The sequence below is a fragment of the Carex rostrata genome, chromosome 3 (assembly GCF_964058835.1).
Source record: "Carex rostrata chromosome 3, lpCarRost1.2, whole genome shotgun sequence".
Classification (NCBI taxonomy): Eukaryota; Viridiplantae; Streptophyta; class Magnoliopsida; order Poales; family Cyperaceae; genus Carex; species Carex rostrata.
The window spans coordinates 2,365,153-2,384,086 of NC_135920.1; the positions used below are offsets into that span (position 1 = coordinate 2,365,153).

The window sequence follows — 18,934 nt, forward strand, 5'->3', positions numbered from 1 at the left end:
GAAGAAGATTCTGATGCCATGAATTTAATTTTTTTTTTAATGCTACTAAAAAACAATCATGTGAATAACTCAATGCATAACAAAACCTAAAAGAACGAACAATAACCATTTTTGTAGAACCAAAAAATAAAGCGAGTAATATCAACTGCCGTTTGAAAACTACCACAAGAATAGCTAAAACTACCACACACTATTCTGGCTTATAACAGCTGTCACAGAAAAAATAAAAAAGGAACAGAAAGAAATAAGCTAGTGCTTCCAAGGTTGTTAGACTAAGGAAGCTCTCTGACAGCCTGCACCAGTATTCCCCGTACTCGTCGAATCCTCCTGCTCCTGCATGTCGTCTGGCCTAGTACTGGGTTCCCTTTCACCGCAACTCTTGTAAGCGTTTCCAATACGACCCCGCACAGACGTGCCTGGGTCAGGGTGATAAGAGCGGTTATTGGCACTTGCACCAGTGCTGGTACACGCACTAGTACGGTTTGGAAAAGCCACGGGCAGGCCATTTGACCACAGAGCTTGATCTGGGTCAGTCATATCAGCATCAGGAGCCACCAACTGGCTGTTTGCCCATAAAGGTTGATCGGGGTTGTACGCATCAGCATCTGGAGCATTGATAGCAGATGCGAGCACACCGCTCAACCTCAAAGGGTCTGAAAGAGTAACTGATTTAGGTATCGGATCAGGCTGCATTCCCATTAGATTCCGCTCCAGAAAGGTCTGAAAAAAATAATAGGAAGATCAAAGGTCAGTTTCAGTCATGTCTAAACATAAATAGCACAACTCAGTTTCCATTGACAATAATAGGGCTTTTAATGTGACAGCTAGGATTACCCTAATTGCAACTGATTAAACAAGTCTTATCGTAAGTTTAAATTGTACTCCATTTTTCATAATAAAAAAATATAAATATAACATAGCCTCTTTGTGCATTCAAATCATGAAAATTGCCAATAAAGAACACAAATACAGGAGCCAATAAAAAAGAAGGTGAAATTAAGTGCTTATGGTGCCCGTACGAGGTTCATAATAATGCAATTGGGGCCATGATCCATGGGGCACATATCCCCTCTAGCACAGTAACCCAGGTCCTCAAAATCTGGGCACCGCTGACAAGGAAAGCCCGTTTTCTTCATCGAAGCCCCCACTGTCCCTTGGCTGTGACGTGCATTGTTTGACCGACAACGCCTCTTGTCGACAGAGTGATCAAGGTGCCTGACCCGTTTCTTGGTTGGTTGTACAGTCGAGGGTTCTTCTGCCGGGCGTCTGTTCTCATCTGGTATGGGAACCCTGGACAACTGGCATCTCTGGTGCTTGAGGCTGTGATCGACATCATTCTCGTCAGCAATTTCATTATCCTCAGAGTCCATCGCAGAGTCGTCAGAGATGCCATTGGCAGAGACATGCTGTTCCCTTGAGGGCGGCACCGGTTTGTTTATGGTATTTATAATCTTTTGTATTTTCCTGGTTTTCCAATCAGATGGGCATTCAGTGAGGTCAGTCACGAACGAACTCACTGCCACCAAGAGATCAGCAACAGCCTACAAAAGCAAATATTGTTTTCTTAAGATGTGACTAGAAGGAAAGCCCTAAATAAGAAAGAAATTTGCGAGAATAAAATCACATAAACAAAATACAAATTCAAATGATATGTTATCAAAAAAATCTTTACAGCTGCCACAAATACTTGCAATCAATTTTTCCATCTTTTTTTTTTTTTGCTTGATGCTCAACTGGGACTAAAACATCATGACATGGTGAAATTGTACCCTAAAGCGGTACATCTTATTCCCGTGTGCTTTTCAATGCCGTGTCAAAAAAGCCACTAAAACAGCCGTTAACTCTTTAAAAACAAACATGATAATTGTATTTCATATGTACTTCTCTATATAGATATCCAATAATTTGGTACTCAACATACTAAGGAAATATTATAACTAGTGACAGAACTAATAGATATATATATATATAACAGATTTGCTACCTCTTGGGTCCCATTATTGACACCAGACCGAACCTGTTGACTTGTCGCCCTTTTTCTTCCCATGGTTCAGAGTTTGTTTGAGGATTACGAATTTTCTGTATCGTCATTAGACCCCCGAGAAATGCAAAAGGGAAAAGGCTTAATGGTAACACAGATACTTAACCACAATCTTTTACTAATCTACATTACTAACTCTACTTTCTTGATACAAAAAAACGTAGATTTAAAATTAGCCCTAATTTCTCAATCTAACCAATATCTATGCATGTTAACTTGTGAATTATAATTTAAAACGAATTAACAAAATCGATTATCCAATTACAGACGATAATCTACGCATGGTGGATATCGGATTCTTTTATACTCCTATAATAAATTCAACGTTACGCAAGATCGCTTCCGACGCAAAGCGCCTCAGACATATCGCAAAATCAATAATTTTACACAGTTAATCGCATGCAAATAGAAGATAATCGCATGCAAAACAATAAAGCAGATAATTGCATGCAAACAGAAGATATCAACTAAAAGAAACGGGAAGAAATCGATTAAACCAAACCTGACAAATTATCAAATTTCCCTATCGAATGGTCTCGGAGAGAGCTCTGCCCTACCTCAATTCTTGAGCTCTCTATGTTTCTCCCCGTTCTTCCAACAGAACGAAACAACCGATCGACCAATTCTTGATTTCTTGTGAGACCCAAATTGGAGTGTGTATCCTCTGAGATATCTCATATTTTGCGTGACCGACGTGTCCGGTGCCTATTCGGCGTTAGCGTGGGGGCTAGTATTATTAGAGCTTTGAGATTCTTACAGAACGTATTTCAACGGTTGGGATTTCCAAGAAAGTCGTGCAAAATATGAGATATCTCAGCGGAAACGAATTCCCCAAATTGTCCTCAGTCGGTGAAGCAATCGTCGAAGAGAACTTGGGCTTATGTGGGCTTAACTAGACTGGGCTCATTCATTATTCCTGCTTTGAGTGAGTTGTACTAGAAAAATGGCTATCCGATCGAATCTGATGTGTGTATTTTTGGGAAAGAATATTACCAAGTAAAGAGTACGGGTGCAAACGGATCGGATACGGATCGGATAGTGCTAAAATCATATCTGTATCTTTTTTTTTCGGATACGGATACGGATACGGATCGGATATTAATCGGATACGGATACGGATCAGATATTAATCGGATACGGATACGGCTCGGATATTAAAACATATACGTATACGGATCAGATATTAAACAGATACGGATCGGATATTAAACGGATACGGATCGAATATTTTTCAAATACGAATACGAATACATATATAATTCGGATTCTTAATTCAAAATACATATGTTATGCCACTACAAAATATATATAGCCATAATTAAAATTCATCAATTCACTAACCATATCCAATTAACTAAAATTCATCAACATAACTATAATTTCAATCAAAATATACCAACACAAAATATATTATCTCTAAAAATATATAATTTTAAAATAAAAAGAGATAGTTTAATAAATTTTGTTAACACATCAATCGCTATTATCATGTCCATCTTCTTCTTCTGTTTCCTCCATATAATCAAAAATTGATGCTGCACAACCTGAAATTAAAATTTAAGTTACAACAGAATCGAATCAGAAATATATCATTTAAGAAATTGATTTAAGAAAGGATGGTTTGAATGCAAAGATATATAAAATTGTTAAAATTTATTTTTTGACTTTTCTATCAATATGAAAAAGGTTAGTTAATTAACTTTATTTTAATTATATACACGACTAAATAATATATGTGACATAATTGTTTGATTAATTATAGCAACAACTTGACTAAATGTTTTATTAGAGTTTCAACATAACTATGAACCATTAAAAAAGTTCATACTATATTATTGAATATTTGTGCTCCAACAGAACTATATTAATATTGTCTAAAATTTTCACCTCTGACCTAGCAGGCTAGTATAATTAAATAAAAAACTAGAAACAACAAGTTAATAAAAATGATATAATTAAAAAAAATAGTACCTTTTTTATCACCTCTGATCCAATCTTGTATGCACATTAATGCTTCAACAGCTTCCGTGTCTAGTTTGCTTCTATAGGCATTAATGACACGATCACCAGTGCTGAAAGCCGACTCTGAAGCAACCGTCGAGACCGGTACAACCAACACATCTTGAGCGAGTTTAGACAGGATTTGATAGTCTTTACCTTCTGATTTCCACCAATTAAGCACATTAAAATCTTGACCTTGAGAGCATGAAGTAGGACGTCTCTCTAGATCAGATTTGCTATTCCATGGTTAAGATCTCTCCAACATAAATTGATTGAGTTCGCTGCCCATATCCTCGTCACCATCACTCATGTCACCATCGGGAACAGAACCACCACCATCTTGTGCTACTTCTTCAACACTTTGGTACTTCAATGCATACTCTCCATATAACTCTTTCAAAACCCTATTGAATTCTTCCAATTCAACGACTCCTTTATTTTGATAAATTTTGGGATAGTAGAATTCAATCAACCCCATCTTATAGCGTGGGTCTAGAAAAGAAGCTATTGCTAGTACGATGTTTGATTGGTCCCAATACTTATCAAATTTCTCCTTCATTAAGGAAGCCATTTCAACAATGGTTAGATTTTTCTTTCTAAGCCAATCTCCAATTCTTAGTTTGATATCACAAAATTTTGCAAAGAACAAGTTAGAGATTGGATAAGAAGTACCCGATAGAATCTCCGTTACTGTAAAATTTTGCATAGCTCATTAGCCCCTTGCAACTCTTCACTTGAAGGAAACTTAGGAAACCATGCATTGTTGAGGATGTACATCCTCTCAAATGCATCTCGGTAGTAGATAGCATCCTTTAGCATCATATAGGTCGAGTTCTACCTAGTAGAGACATCCAAGGAAAGTGCTCTTGCAATCGCTAACCCTTTTCTCAAATTCTTCCCGCAATATAGGAGAGTGTTTCACTTTTTCCACCACTTCTCGTATGTTATCAATTCCTTTCCTTATCACATTTATTCCATCTTGCACAACAAGGTTCATTATGTGAGCGGCACATCTCATAATGAAAGAGCTTTCCACCACAACAAATTCCTCCGATTTTATTGAGTCGCTCGACCATTTTTCTCACACACACACCATTGGCACCATCATTGTCCAATGTAATTGAAAATATTTTCTTATCAATGTTCCAATCAAACAAAATTTTCATAACCGCTTGACATAAGTTTGTACCCGTATGTCTCCCTCACAGGCGCATAAAACTAATGATCTTTTTTCTGCATATTCCACTTCTCATCAATGAAGTGTACAGTTACACACATGTAGCTCTTATTCTGCCGTGAAGTCCATAAATCCATGGTGGAACTCAACCGGCATGAAAGTGATCCAAGGAACTTGAAAACCTTTCCCCTTTCTTATTTGAACATATCCAATATTTCCTTTCTACATGTAGTACGTGATTTCATCTGAAAAGAGGGACGAAGGGATTTAACAAAATCAACAAAGTACTCATGCTCAACGATACGAAATGGATACTCATGCATTACAACGGCAAGTGCCAATTTCTTACGACTTGATTCCTCATCATACTTAAATGTCTCTCCAATTGAACTAATTAAACCTTGTCCCGTTGGAACACCATGCTTTCCCGTATAATAATTCCGTAAGCGCGTAGTACCATGTTTGCTATTTGCTTCAAACGTTTGAGAGCAAACTTTGCAAGTTGCAGTGACATTTGTTATCCGCTTTCCATTCACTACTTCAGTGGTCTTAGTTCTATCAAAATGATTCCAAACATATGATTTCAGTTTCTTTTGCTTTTTACTAGGTGGGTTTTCATCTGTAGCATTGCTAGTACCAACATTTGCAGTAGGTACCGGTACCGAATTCTGTTGTGGGTCGCTTTCGATAGATCTGCTCAATGATGTCATTTAGAGTGATAACCTAAATAATTAGAAGAATTAGTTACTTTTTTTTTCAAACAATAATATATGATGAAACTGCTGAGGCATTTGAATATATAATATATAATGAATTATCAAAATGTATGAGATATGGTGAATTTTAAAGTTGGCGATATATTTTTTTTAAATTAACTAATATTTTAATTTACATGAATTTGTATATTGTATATTAAAATAGAGATGCAAAATAAAATAACAAAGGCTTGAGAGTTGAGACATTAAATTGACTCATATGCACCTGTGATCACTTTTAATGACATATAATCTTAAGAAATTAGGTTGCATCATGTCTATGTCAGGAACCGATTCTTAATTTGCACTTCTGCTTTTAAGCAGCATATGATTTTAAGGATTTTTTTTTTAAAATAGAATTACATGGAAATAATTTAATAGAACAAGCCCAGACTGTTGGAATTTTCAAAAACTAGCCTCCACCGATCCCTAGGATCGGTGGAGCAAAAAAAACACATCCTACACCGATCCCTAGGATCAGTGCAGCCCATTTATCACTCCACCATTCTCTTGCCGCAGAATGTCACAGAAAATCAAAACAAAATAGCCCTCCACCGATCCTGTGGATCGGTGTAGTTTTTTTTTTTTTTTTTTTTTTTTTAAACAGAAATTTCTAATTTTTTTATTTTTTGTATTAAAATATTAGAAATGTTGAATATATTTCTTTGAAAATAGATGAAATACAATATAATTTGATTTATTAGAAAGACTGCAACAAATAACCCAGATCAATATTTTTCAGGCCGGATTTTTCGCGGCTGTAAGAAAAATTAATATATTTCTTTATGTGTTATTGGAAAAAAATAAAAATGCTTAGATTCTGAGTTATAGATCCCGGTTCAAAAGTCACTTCTAGGTAATCTAGAAAATATTGTGATCCATCTAGTACATTTAATTAATAAAAAATTGTTTTTATTTTGAGAATTTTTTTTGAAAAACAATCATTAAATAAATTAAAGTTTTTGTTTTTTTTCAAAAATAGATACAACTTTTTATAAATTAAATGTCCTAGAAAGATCACAATATTTTCTGTATTACATAGAAGTGACTTTTGAACCGGGATCAATAACTCAGAATCTAAGCATTTTTATTTTTTTCCAATAACACATAAAGAAATATATTAATTTTTCTTACAGCCGCGAAAAATCCGGCCTGAAAAATATTGATCCGGGTTATTTGTTGCAGTCTTTCTAATAAATCAAATTATATTGTATTTCATCTATTTTCAAAGAAATATATTCAACATTTCTAATATTTTAATACAAAAAAAATTAGAAATTTCTGTTTAAAAAAAAAAAAAAAAAACTACACCGATCCACAGGATCGGTGGAGGGCTATTTTGTTTTGATTTTCTGATTTTCTGTGACATTCTGCGGCAAGAGAATGGTGGAGTGATAAATGGGCTGCACTGATCCTAGGGATTGGTGTAGGATGTGTTTTTTTTGCTCCACCGATCCTAGGGATCGGTGGAGGCTAGTTTTCGAAAATTCCAACGGTCTGGGCTTGTTCTATTAAATTATTTCAATGTAATTCTATTTAAAAAAAAAATTGATTTTAAGTATAAGCAACATTTAAATGCAACAGAAGAAATGTGCTTTTAGTCTAAGCAATCAGATTATTCAAATCTCACTAGAGACAAGACCGTAAGTAAAAAAAAATCTAACAAAAATAATAGAAATCGAGTGAGTCAAAAGCTAAAATCCAACAATAATAATCAAAATTCAATGAGATATGAGTCACATGAACAATAATCTAACAATAATAATTAAAATTAAACTATTTTGTAACTTAGATCTGGAACTTGAGAGAAGAAGTCGAATAGTCAAACCGTCACGAGAGTCTATTGAAACAAAGCAGCAAGGGAATATTAATCTATTCTTTTGAAATTCGGCGGCATTTTGGGAAACAAACTATCAAGAAATAAAAAAAGACAACTTTGCAACAATAATAATCAATATTATTGAACCTCTCCGCCTCAAATCTCAATAAAAGAAGAAAGTCGAAACGTCGAAAGTGGAAAGGTTTGATTTTAGAAAAAAAAATTTATAGTGTACTGATCCGGATATCTGTTTAATTAAAAGTTACGGATACGGATAATATCCATATCTGAATTCATATCCGCTTTCAAAAATTGAAACCATATCCGTATCCACGTAAGTAATATCTGTATCAGTATCCGTATCCGCAAATTATCCGTACCTGAATATCCGTATCCGCAAAAAATCGGATACAGATACGGATCCGGATCCGAACGGATAATATCCGATCCGTTTGCACCCCTAGTAAAGAGTGAGGCTCCGCTAGGATACTACCCTACTATGCAAATTGCACATCGTATGATATATTGGTTCTTGTTATATAGACTTAAATTTTCATTTTGAAAGTTATAACCAGTGTTCTAAATAGCGTGCTATAGCGGATATTACTTATATTAGTGATTTCTTTTTCTCTCGTTACTCTTTAAAGAAACATAAAGAAGAATCATTTGTATGTCAATAAAGCATGAGCTTTACATTTGCATTAAGTCCACATTATTTCTCAATAAACTTTATTATACTAATTAAGTTTTTGTAATATGAAATGTACAGAAATTTCTAATTACATAAAACAAGAACTAGCTGTCTATGCTATAAACATTTTTTTTAAGAATTGATATTTAGTTAACTTTCTAACCTTCCAATATATTTCAAGACATTAAATATTTTCAATTGTTGGATGCGTCATTAATTATGGTAAAATTAATCGTAAAGTTAAAAAATTATCCTTCACTAATAAATACTTTTGAATGTGTGGAATGATAACTAATGCATATACAAAATTTGTAAAATTAATTAGTTCTCTAAATTATTTTCTTCGGTGAAGATTATTAAAGAAATTGTAACTATGTTGTTTTTAGCTATGTTTTTTATATGATTTTTTCCAGGAAGAATTAGCCTGCATAAAAAAAATTGGCTCATCAAACGTTTTTATTATTTTAAAATATTTTTATTCTTTATAATCTCAATCATATATAACATTGTTAAAAGACACTTTTATAGGACTTTATTGGAAATTGACACCAATTTTTTTTTTTTTAATTCATGATAGAAGAAGGAAACCGAGAGAAGTTTTTCATAATCTATCATGCAACTTTAATTTTTTTTTTTAATGCTACTAAAAAACAATCATGTGAATAACTCAATGCATAACAAAACCTAAAAGAACGAACAATAACCATTTTTGTAGAACCAAAAAATAAAGCGAGTAATATCAACTGCCGTTTGAAAACTACCACAAGAATAGCTAAAACTACCACACACTATTCTGGCTCATAACAGCTGTCACAGAAAAAATAAAAAAGGAACAGAAAGAAATAAGCTAGTGCTTCCAAGGTTGTTAGACTAATGAAGCTCTCTGACAGCCTGCACCAGTATTGCCAGTACTCGATGAATCCTCCTGCTCCTGCATGTCGTCTGGCCTAGTACTGGGTTCCCTTTCACCGCAACTCTTGTAAGCGTTTCCAATACGACCCCGCACAGACGTGCCTGGGTCAGGGTGATAAGAGCGGTTATTGGCACTTGCACCAGTGCTGGTACACGCACTAGTACGGTTTGGAGAAGCCATGGGCAGGCCATTTGACCACAGAGCTTGATCTGGGTCAGTCATATCAGCATCAGGAGCCACCAACTGGCTGTTTGCCCATAAAGGTTGATCTGGGTTGTACGCATCAGCATCTGGAGCATGGATAGCAGATGCGAGCACACCGCTCAACCTCAAAGGGTCTGAAAGAGTAACTGATTTAGGTATCGGATCAGGCTGCATTCCCATTAGATTCCGCTCCAGAAAGGTCTGAAAAAAATAATAGGAAGATCAAAGGTCAGTTTCAGTCATGTCTAAACATAAATAGCACAACTCAGTTTCCATTGACAATAATAGGGCTTTTAATGTGACAGCTAGGATTACCCTAATTGCAACTGATTAAACAAGTCTTATCGTAAGTTTAAATTGTACTCCATTTTTCATAATAAAAAAATATAAATATAACATAGCCTCTTTGTGCATTCAAATCATGAAAATTGCCAATAAAGAACACAAATACAGGAGCCAATAAAAAAGAAGGTGAAATTAAGTGCTTATGGTGCCCGCACGAGGTTCATGATAATGCAATTGGGGCCATGATCCATGGGGCACATATCCCCTCTAGCACAGTAACCCAGGTCCTCAAAATCTGGGCACCGCTGACAAGGAAAGCCCGTTTTCTTCATCGAAGCCCCCACTGTCCCTCGGCTGTGACGTGCATTGTTTGACCGACAACGCCTCTTGTCGACAGAGTGATCCAGGGGCCTGACCCGTTTCTTGGTTGGTTGTACAGTCGAGGGTTCTTCTGCCGGGCTTTTGTTCTCATCTGGTATGGGAACCCCGGACAACTGGCATCTCTGGTGCTTGAGGCTGCGATCGACATCATTCTCGTCAGCAATTTCATTATCCTCAGAGTCCATCGCAGAGTCGTCAGAGATGCCATTGGCAGAGACATGCTGTTCCCTTGAGGGCGGCACCGGTTTGTTTATGGTATTTATAATCTTTTGTATTTTCCTGGTTTTCCAATCAGACGGGCATTCAGTGAGGTCAGTCACGAAAGAACTCACTGCCACCAAGAGGTCTGCAACAGCCTACAAAAGCAAATATTGTTTTCTTAAGATGTGACTAGAAGGAAAGCCCTAAATAAGAAAGAAATTTGCGAGAATAAATTCACATAAACAAAATACAAATTCAAATGATATGTTATCAAAAAAATCTTTACAGCTGCCACAAATACTTGCAATCAATTTTTCCATCTTTTTTTTTTTTTTGCTTGATGCTCAACTGGGATTAAAACATCATGACATGGTGAAATTGTACCCTAAAGCGGTACATCTTATTCCCGTGTGCTTTTCAATGCCGTGTCAAAAAAGCCACTAAAACAGCCGTTAACTCTTTAAAAACAAACATGATAATTGTATTTCAGATGTACTTCTCTATGTAGATATCCAATAATTTGGTACTCAACATACTAAGGAAATATTATAACTAGTGACAGAACTAATAGATATATATATATATAACAGATTTGCTACCTCTTGGGTCCCATTATTGACACCAGACCGAACCTGTTGACTTGTCGCCCTTTTTCTTCCCATGGTTCAGAGTTTGTTTGGGGATTACGAATTTTCTGTATCGTCATTAGACCCCCGAGAAATGCAAAAGGGAAAAGGCTTAATGGTAACACAGATACTTAACCACAATCTTTTACTAATCTACATTACTAACTCTACTTTCTTGATACAAAAAAACGTAGATTTAAAATTAGCCCTAATTTCTCAATCTAACCAATATCTATGCATGTTAACTTGTGAATTATAATTTAAAACGAATTAACAAAATCGATTATCCAATTACAGACGATAATCTACGCATGGCGGATATCGGATTCTTTTATACTCCTATAATAAATACAACGTCACGCAAGATCGCTTCCGACGCAAAGCGCCTCAGACATATCGCAAAATCAATAATTTTACACAGCCAAATAGAAGATAATCGCATGCAAAACAATAAAGCAGATAATTGCATGCAAACAGAAGATATCAACTAAAAGAAACGAGAAGAAATCGATTAAACCAAACCTGACAAATTATCAAATTTCCCTATCGAATGGTCTCGGAGAGAGCTCTGCCCTACCTCAATTCTTGAGCTCTCTATTTTTCTCCCCGTTCTTCCAACAAAACGAAACAAAGGATCGACCAATTCTTGATTGCTTGTGATACCCAAATTGGAGTGTGTATGCTCTGAGATATCTCATATTTTGCGTGACCGACGTGTCCGGTGCCTATTCGGCGTTAGCGTGGGGGCTAGTATTATTAGAGCTTTCAGATTCTTACAGATCGTATTTCAACGGTTGAGATTTCCAAGAAAGTCGTGCAAAATATGAGATATCTCAGCAGAAACGAATTCTCCAAATTGTCCTCAGTGAAGGAATCGTCGAAGAGAACTTGGGCTTATTTGGGCTCATGCTTTGAGTGAGTTGTACTATGAAAATGGCTATCCGATCGAATCTGATGTGTGTATTTTTGGGAAAGAATATTACCAAGTAAAGACTAGGGGTGCAAACGGATCGGATACGGATTTGATAGTGCTAAAATCATATCCGTGTCCGTTTTTTTTTTTGAATACGGGATACGGATCGGATATTAATCGGATACGGATACAGATACGGATTGGATATTAAAATATATACGAATACGGATCGGATATTAAACGGATACGGATCGAATATTTTTCAGATACGAATACGAATACGGATATAATTCGGATTCTTAATTTATTTTATCACCTTTTCTTATATGTAACTGATTTTTCTTTTGTAAATCTCAATTCTTATATTATGCACGTAGTTGTCCTGATCCTCCAACGGGTAAGATTGAAGGATAAATTTTCGAATTGAATATCAACCCTCCAATAAAATAACCTGTCTTCTTTTGATTATAAACATCTATTTTATGTGTAGAAATTGAAATTTAGTTAAAAACATGCTCGCCACACAGACTGCTACATGGTTTATCACATTAAAATTGAATAAATCCTTAGCAATTCGTTTTCTTATTTCTCCTTAGAGCTATATTTTATTCTTCCAATTAAATTATTTCCTTATTTCTCTACTTCCTCCGTTTCATTTCCCTGCCATCTATAAAAACTAATTAATCTGAGCATGCCTTGTTTTGCTAACTCTCAATGAAGGTTTACAATTGTCAATTGTCATTAATATGTGTAGACTAACTTATATATAAAGTTTTTTAAATGCCGAAAATTTAACTCATATAATGAACAAAGATGGAAAATACAATCCAATGTCTTTTATAAATTTTTTAATAATACGATAATTTATCTAGAGAATAATCATTATAATGAATATAAAAAAATTAATAATAAGAACATCACAAGATATTCTTTATGTGAAGTTATCCAAATGAGAGTTTCGATATAACAAATTTAATGTGCAATTTGGGTTAAAAAATTTCAAATATAAACAAAAAATAAATTTTCCTACAAAATGTCGTAGCATTATAGAGAATTTTTTTATTTTTATAAATTATTATTAAATAATATAAGAATATAGATTCAGTACATGAATTTTTTTATGGCTTAGCAGGCGCTGAGTGGGTAACTCGGATTTAAATTTTGGAATTAAGTTAGTAGTTTGGGTCCAAAGTTTAAATCGGAACCACTAATTCGGCTTCAAAGTTTGAATCTGAACTACTAACTTGGTTCAAAAGTTTTAAATTCAAACCACTAACTTAGAGCCTTCTAGACCTTTGAAAATCTAACGTACTCCATCAATTTTTCTATATTATTTAATGATAATTTTTAAAATTCAAAATTCTCTGGTAAAATTTTTGTGCTATAAAATGTTCAAAGTTTACTTTTGTATTTATATTTGAAAATTTATAACTCAAATTGCACATAAAATTTGTTGTATTGGAACTCTCTTCTATATGACTTTTTTTTTTTTGATAAAAAAAAATATCTTCTGGTAATTTGTTATAAATTTATTTTACTTGTGTCATAATATAATAATGGAGATTTCATAAAGACAAACTGGATTTTTTTTTCTATTTTTGTTGACCACGTGAGTCGATTTTTCTATGCTTAGAAACATTAATGACATACCAAGTATTTAATTATTGTGAAAACCACCATTGAGAGGTCGAAAATGTGGCAGACCAGGATTTGTTAGTTTTCATAGATGACAGGAAAATTCTACCCACTTGTGGGCGGATGATTTGATTCCTTCATTTATCCTCTTTCTCTATAGTTTCGACAATGAAAATGAAAACAATCATATTATTTTTATTTTGTTTAGGGTTATTGTATTTTTATAAATAGATGAATATCAGATCTTGTGCTGACAAAAGCAATAAATCTTTCTGATATGAAGAGAAAATGAATCCTATCTAAAACTTTCATGTACATAAATGATATGTAGAGAAATTTCTATTATTAAAATAATTTTCATGAATAATATATATGTAGAGAAAATCCTTATTTCAATCATTTAATTATATATTTTTCAAATTTGTTTCTTTACATATCATCTCCTCTAAATTGTTTAATGATGTGTCTCTTTAAATCGAAATGATATTTCAAAAAAAAAATCATCATACATTTTGTCTCTTTTTTTCTTTATTTTTATTTATTATTTGAATTTTTATATTTTTTCAATTTGTCTTTTATTTTCATTTTTTTTAATTTTGTGTGAATGTCAAATAAAAAATTATATTCATATTTTATTTAATCTTATAATATTTCTCCGTTGCAATGCACGGGCACGATACTAGTATGTTTTAATGGCGGCTATATTTTTTTCCTGAAGATGTTGCATTGGGAATTGAAAATTATTTTATTAAAGAATGTCACATTTGAAGTTTCAAACAAAGAGTCAAAAATCATATAGCAAAAGCCAATAGTTATTACGGGGAATTTTAAGAATTGTTAGTTCAGTGAGGTCAAAATCAAAGTACTGGCATATTCTCATTATTATCTTTTATAGTGGCGCATTCTATTTTTAATCTTGAACATAGGATCTCTCTTATTTTTCTTATTAAGTATGTAGATATTATGATTAAAAAAATAAATTTTAAATTAAACATCCCTACAATTAAATAATCTATCTTTTTTATTTTATTTTATGCATCATTTGATGATTTTTATGTATATAAATTTGAATTTATATAGACACGTACTCGCTGGACATACCCGTCGACGTCTCTTCAACACTCTTTATTTCACATAATCTACATTTCCTCCTCTTTTCTCATTCTTTTTTTTGAAAGCTTTCCTAAACTCTATTATTTTGTTGTCCAATACTTGATTTTCTGATTGAAACTGATTTCTTTCTATTTTATTTTAAAAAAAAAATTGAATTTGTTGATAATTGAGTGATCATCTCTTTGTTTCTTTTCTTTTTTTTTAATCATTTAAGAAATGTTATTTGTCATTTAATGATCTCATTTAATTAAACATGATTTATATTCTCTATATTACGTACATAAACGCATATATTCCTTCTAACAATAACAAGAGTCATAATATAACAACAAAATGTGTCACACTAAGTCCCTGTTCGGCGGCATGCTAAGGAATAGGAATGGGAACCAAAAGTTTTGAACTAATTTTTACTGTTCACCGTGGGGGAAAAAAACTTTGGTCTGAGTGAATTTTTTTTTTTTCCATGTGAATAATAATCTGCCGAACAGAGCCTAAGACAACTGTCACACCCCGGGACAGGGGGTCGCGCAGTTTCGTTTTAATATGCGGATTTTGTTCATGCAGATCTATATATATATATATATTGATATATGTTTATGTGGGTGGGCCTCATTCTATTAGTCTGCGGGGGGTGGCAGGGGGGCGGCAGCCCCCTGCGAGCGTTGTCTGAGGTTACGAAGCACCGCTCAATAGAGCACGGAAAATTTTATTTTGGAGAAGTCAAATTGTATGAAAATCCTTTAACCGACGGTCCAGATTAGTCAAATTATCATATGATTTGATTTAAAACAAATTTGGTTCAAAACCGATTTAATTTGGCTAAGTTATACCCAAAACAGTATTTTTGGGAACCCATTGCGGCCCGCAATAGGGCTGTTGCGGCCCGCAACCCTTCCCAAAATTTCCAGCCTCTGCAAACTACCTCTGACTCCATTCATTGCGGCCCGCAATGAATTTATTGCGGCCCGCAACAAGTTCCAAAATTTCTCAGCCTCTGAAGGGAGCCTCTGCCTCCATTCATTGCGGCCCGCAATGAATTTATTGCGGCCCGCAATGATCTGGTTGGCTTGTTAAGCTGCGAATTTTTTTGTCTACTCTCATTGCGGCCCGCAATAGGGTTATTGCGGCCCGCAATAAGGGTACTGATTTTCATTCCTTTGCCCATTTTCGTGAAATTTCACCCCGTTTTCAAACCCGATCAAATCCCCGTATAACTAAACAATTATTCCCCATTCACTAGCAATTTTAATGACATTTAAAATGAAATTTCAACATTTAAATCATAACAACCATTTAAAACATACCGTTAGGGTTTTATAACATAATACGGTTCGATAACAACCTATACATCAAAATAACCGACTACGGGTTCAACTACACATTCAAAATGGGTACAAAAAGGGTTTGGCATAACCTATTAGCTCGGCCTATACTCACGAGTCGAGCCCGAGTCCCACTTCACTCGCGTTTACCTGCACATATCAGTTCAAAGGGAAAAATTCCCCGAGGGGAGGGGGTGAGAAAACCTGTCATCCGTTTTCTCAGTGCGGAATTTTAAAGGGCTACTGGATTTGTGAGAAATCCATCACCAGAACTAAATACACTAGCAATAGGGCATCTATTTATTTATTCACCAATAATAATAAATGCACATGTACCGGGAATAGATTCAAACGGTTTCAATTCACAAAAATCAACATCAATCAACGAATTTCCAGAAAGATTTGGTTTTGCAGATATAATATATATAAGTCTGGTTATGAGGTACAGATATCAACTATCGATCACCTCCGGCTTAACAGTTCTATTTTCTGGTTTCAAGTCATACAATCTCATCAATTCATCACTTAAAATATACACGGCATATTCCGCGAATATGCAACAGAATATCACTTTTCTCAAAAAAGAAATCACTGAAACTTTCACTGAATCACTGAACCACTGAACCACAGTTCTACCTAAAATTACACTGCACTTCCCTTACCCAACCGGTACTGGGTTCACTAGGGCCATTCTCCAGATGCGCATAAGGGTCCTGGATGAAAGTCTAGTAGCTAGCTAGACTTTCCACTATGATACATTGTTCACTTCACACAATCAATCCAAGTCATACTGTGGTTCCACTCACTTATTCAAAACGACAGATCAACAATCGATAAACCGTACCAACATGAGAATCATAACAGTTATACAATTCAATCACACTAATATCACAATTAATGCAATGCGGCAACAAATGCTTTCAATCAGAGATTCAACATGCTATGCACAGTTTATTTAAATCAAGCAATCAACATAAATATAATAATATGCACCGTTATTTAGTTCTACGAATAAACCCCAAAACAGATCCCGTGAACCCCCGCACCTGGTTATGTAGGGCACGTAGAGGGTCCGCGATCTCGCGACTCGGTAAGCTCGTCAATCCCGCTAGCCGTGCTCGTTAGGATCTATCCATAGGTCAATTTATTAAATTCCGGCATTTTTACAATTTAAACCCTCAAATCAATTTTTTTGGGAAAAATCCGTAAATTGGAATTTGGTTGCACTTTGGAACACGGAATCAGTCAATTTACACTATATAAACAACAAAGGCACGGAATAATCAATTTGGTACGATTCTACGGGTTTTCACCGAAACCCTAAAAACAAGGAATCACGAAATGAGAGAGAAATAGGAAGGGGAATTACCAATGGAACGGATGGATGTGCGAGATTTGAGCTCCTCTTCCTAAATCTCCGTTTTCGCGCAATACGGTCACCGGGGTGCCTCTCTCTCACTCTCTCTCTCTCTCGTTCTTTCTCTCTTGGCGGAAACAAAGGAAAGAAGAAAAAAAAAGATGGGGGCAGGAAAGGAAAGGAAGGAGGGAAAGAGGAGGGAATGACAAGGGGCCCCCACTTGTAAGTGGTATTTTTGCAAAATAAACCCTCCACTTGTTCGATATTGTTTAAATGATTTATATAACTCCAATTGCTCCTCTCTCTTAACACAATTAATCGTATAATTATTTTTCACCATCCACGTCACTAATTTCGTATATACGTATATATATATTATTTGATTTAACCACTTATTATTTTAATTAAATCTGAATTTTAAAAGTTCACGGTGTTACAACCACAACAACAAAAGTACAACTTATATGAGTGATTTTTTTTCTCTCTCGTTACTCTTTAAAAAAACATAAAGAAGAATCATATATATATATATCAATAAAGCATGAGCTTTACATTTGCATTAAGTCCACATTATTTCTCAATAAACTTTATTATACTAATTAAGTTTTTGTACTATGAAATGCACAGAAACTTCTAATTACATAAAACAAGAACTAGCTGTCTATGCTATAAACATTTTTTTTAAGAATTGATATTTAGTTGACTTTCTAACCATCCAATATATTTCAAGACATTAAATATTTTCAATTGTTGGATGCGTCATTAATTATGGTAAAATTAATCGTAAAGTTAGAAAATTATCCTTCACTAATAAATACTTTTGAATGTGTGGAATTATAACTAATGCACATACAAAATTTGTAAAATTAATTAGTTCTCTAAATTATTTTCTTCGGTGAAGATTATTAAAGAAATTGTAACTATGTTGTTTTTAGATATGTTTTTTATATGATTTTTTCCAGGAAGAATTAGCCAGCATAAAAAAAAATTGGCTCATCAAACGTTTTTATTATTTTAAAATATTTTTATTCTTTATAATCTTTTTTTTTTGAACCCGTATTCTTTATAATCTCAATCATATATAACATTGTTAAAAGACACTTTTATAGGTCTTTATTGGAAATTGACACCAATTATTTTTAAATTATGTGAATGACACTACAAGTTTTCTTTTATCCTGAGTACATGGTTGAGGTTAAAACCAGCACATATAAAGCACTGATAACGAGTAACTGATGAGAAATGACTGAATAACACTAATAAATTTTGACCAACTCTATTTGTAATGTTTATCCCAAATAAGAGACCCTCACCCTCTATAAGCAATATAATTTATAAAATATTATTAAATTATATAACTCAGCCACGTCTATCCAGAAATAGTGTCACGCACTTCAACAAATATAAGGTCTCTTCAAATCGCCAGAGTTTATACGGACTGATTATTATTTTCAACATGAAGAAGATTCTGATGCCATGAATTTAATTTTTTTTTTTTAA

The 18,934-nt window shown here is 34.1% G+C and overlaps 2 protein-coding genes across 3 annotated transcripts in view; both read right to left on the reverse strand.

The window, feature by feature from the left end:
• Window positions 1-61: 61 nt before the first annotated feature.
• The window catches only part of LOC144551938 (uncharacterized), a 44,351-nt gene continuing 25,478 nt past the window's right edge, over window positions 62-18,934 (reverse strand). Inside the window, exons 1-3 of one of the 2 annotated variants that reach the window (XM_078300044.1) lie at window positions 2,544-2,670; window positions 1,020-1,541; window positions 62-720 (exon numbers count right to left, since the gene is read on the reverse strand). In XM_078300044.1, coding sequence (XP_078156170.1) covers window positions 268-720; window positions 1,020-1,370 — 804 coding nt within the window. In that variant the 5' untranslated portion in view covers window positions 1,371-1,541; window positions 2,544-2,670 and the 3' untranslated portion in view covers window positions 62-267. Of the gene's footprint in view, window positions 721-1,019; window positions 1,542-2,543; window positions 2,671-18,934 lie in introns of those variants that run through there. The other variant, XM_078300045.1, reaches the window with a different exon arrangement.
• Window positions 9,253-11,665, reverse strand: LOC144552024 (uncharacterized). Its single transcript, XM_078300133.1, has 3 exons — window positions 11,617-11,665; window positions 10,102-10,623; window positions 9,253-9,802 (listed from the first exon to the last, which is right to left on the reverse strand). Exons 2-3 carry the CDS (start codon window positions 10,450-10,452, stop codon window positions 9,350-9,352), a joined length of 804 nt encoding a protein of 267 aa, XP_078156259.1. The 5' UTR covers window positions 10,453-10,623; window positions 11,617-11,665; the 3' UTR covers window positions 9,253-9,349.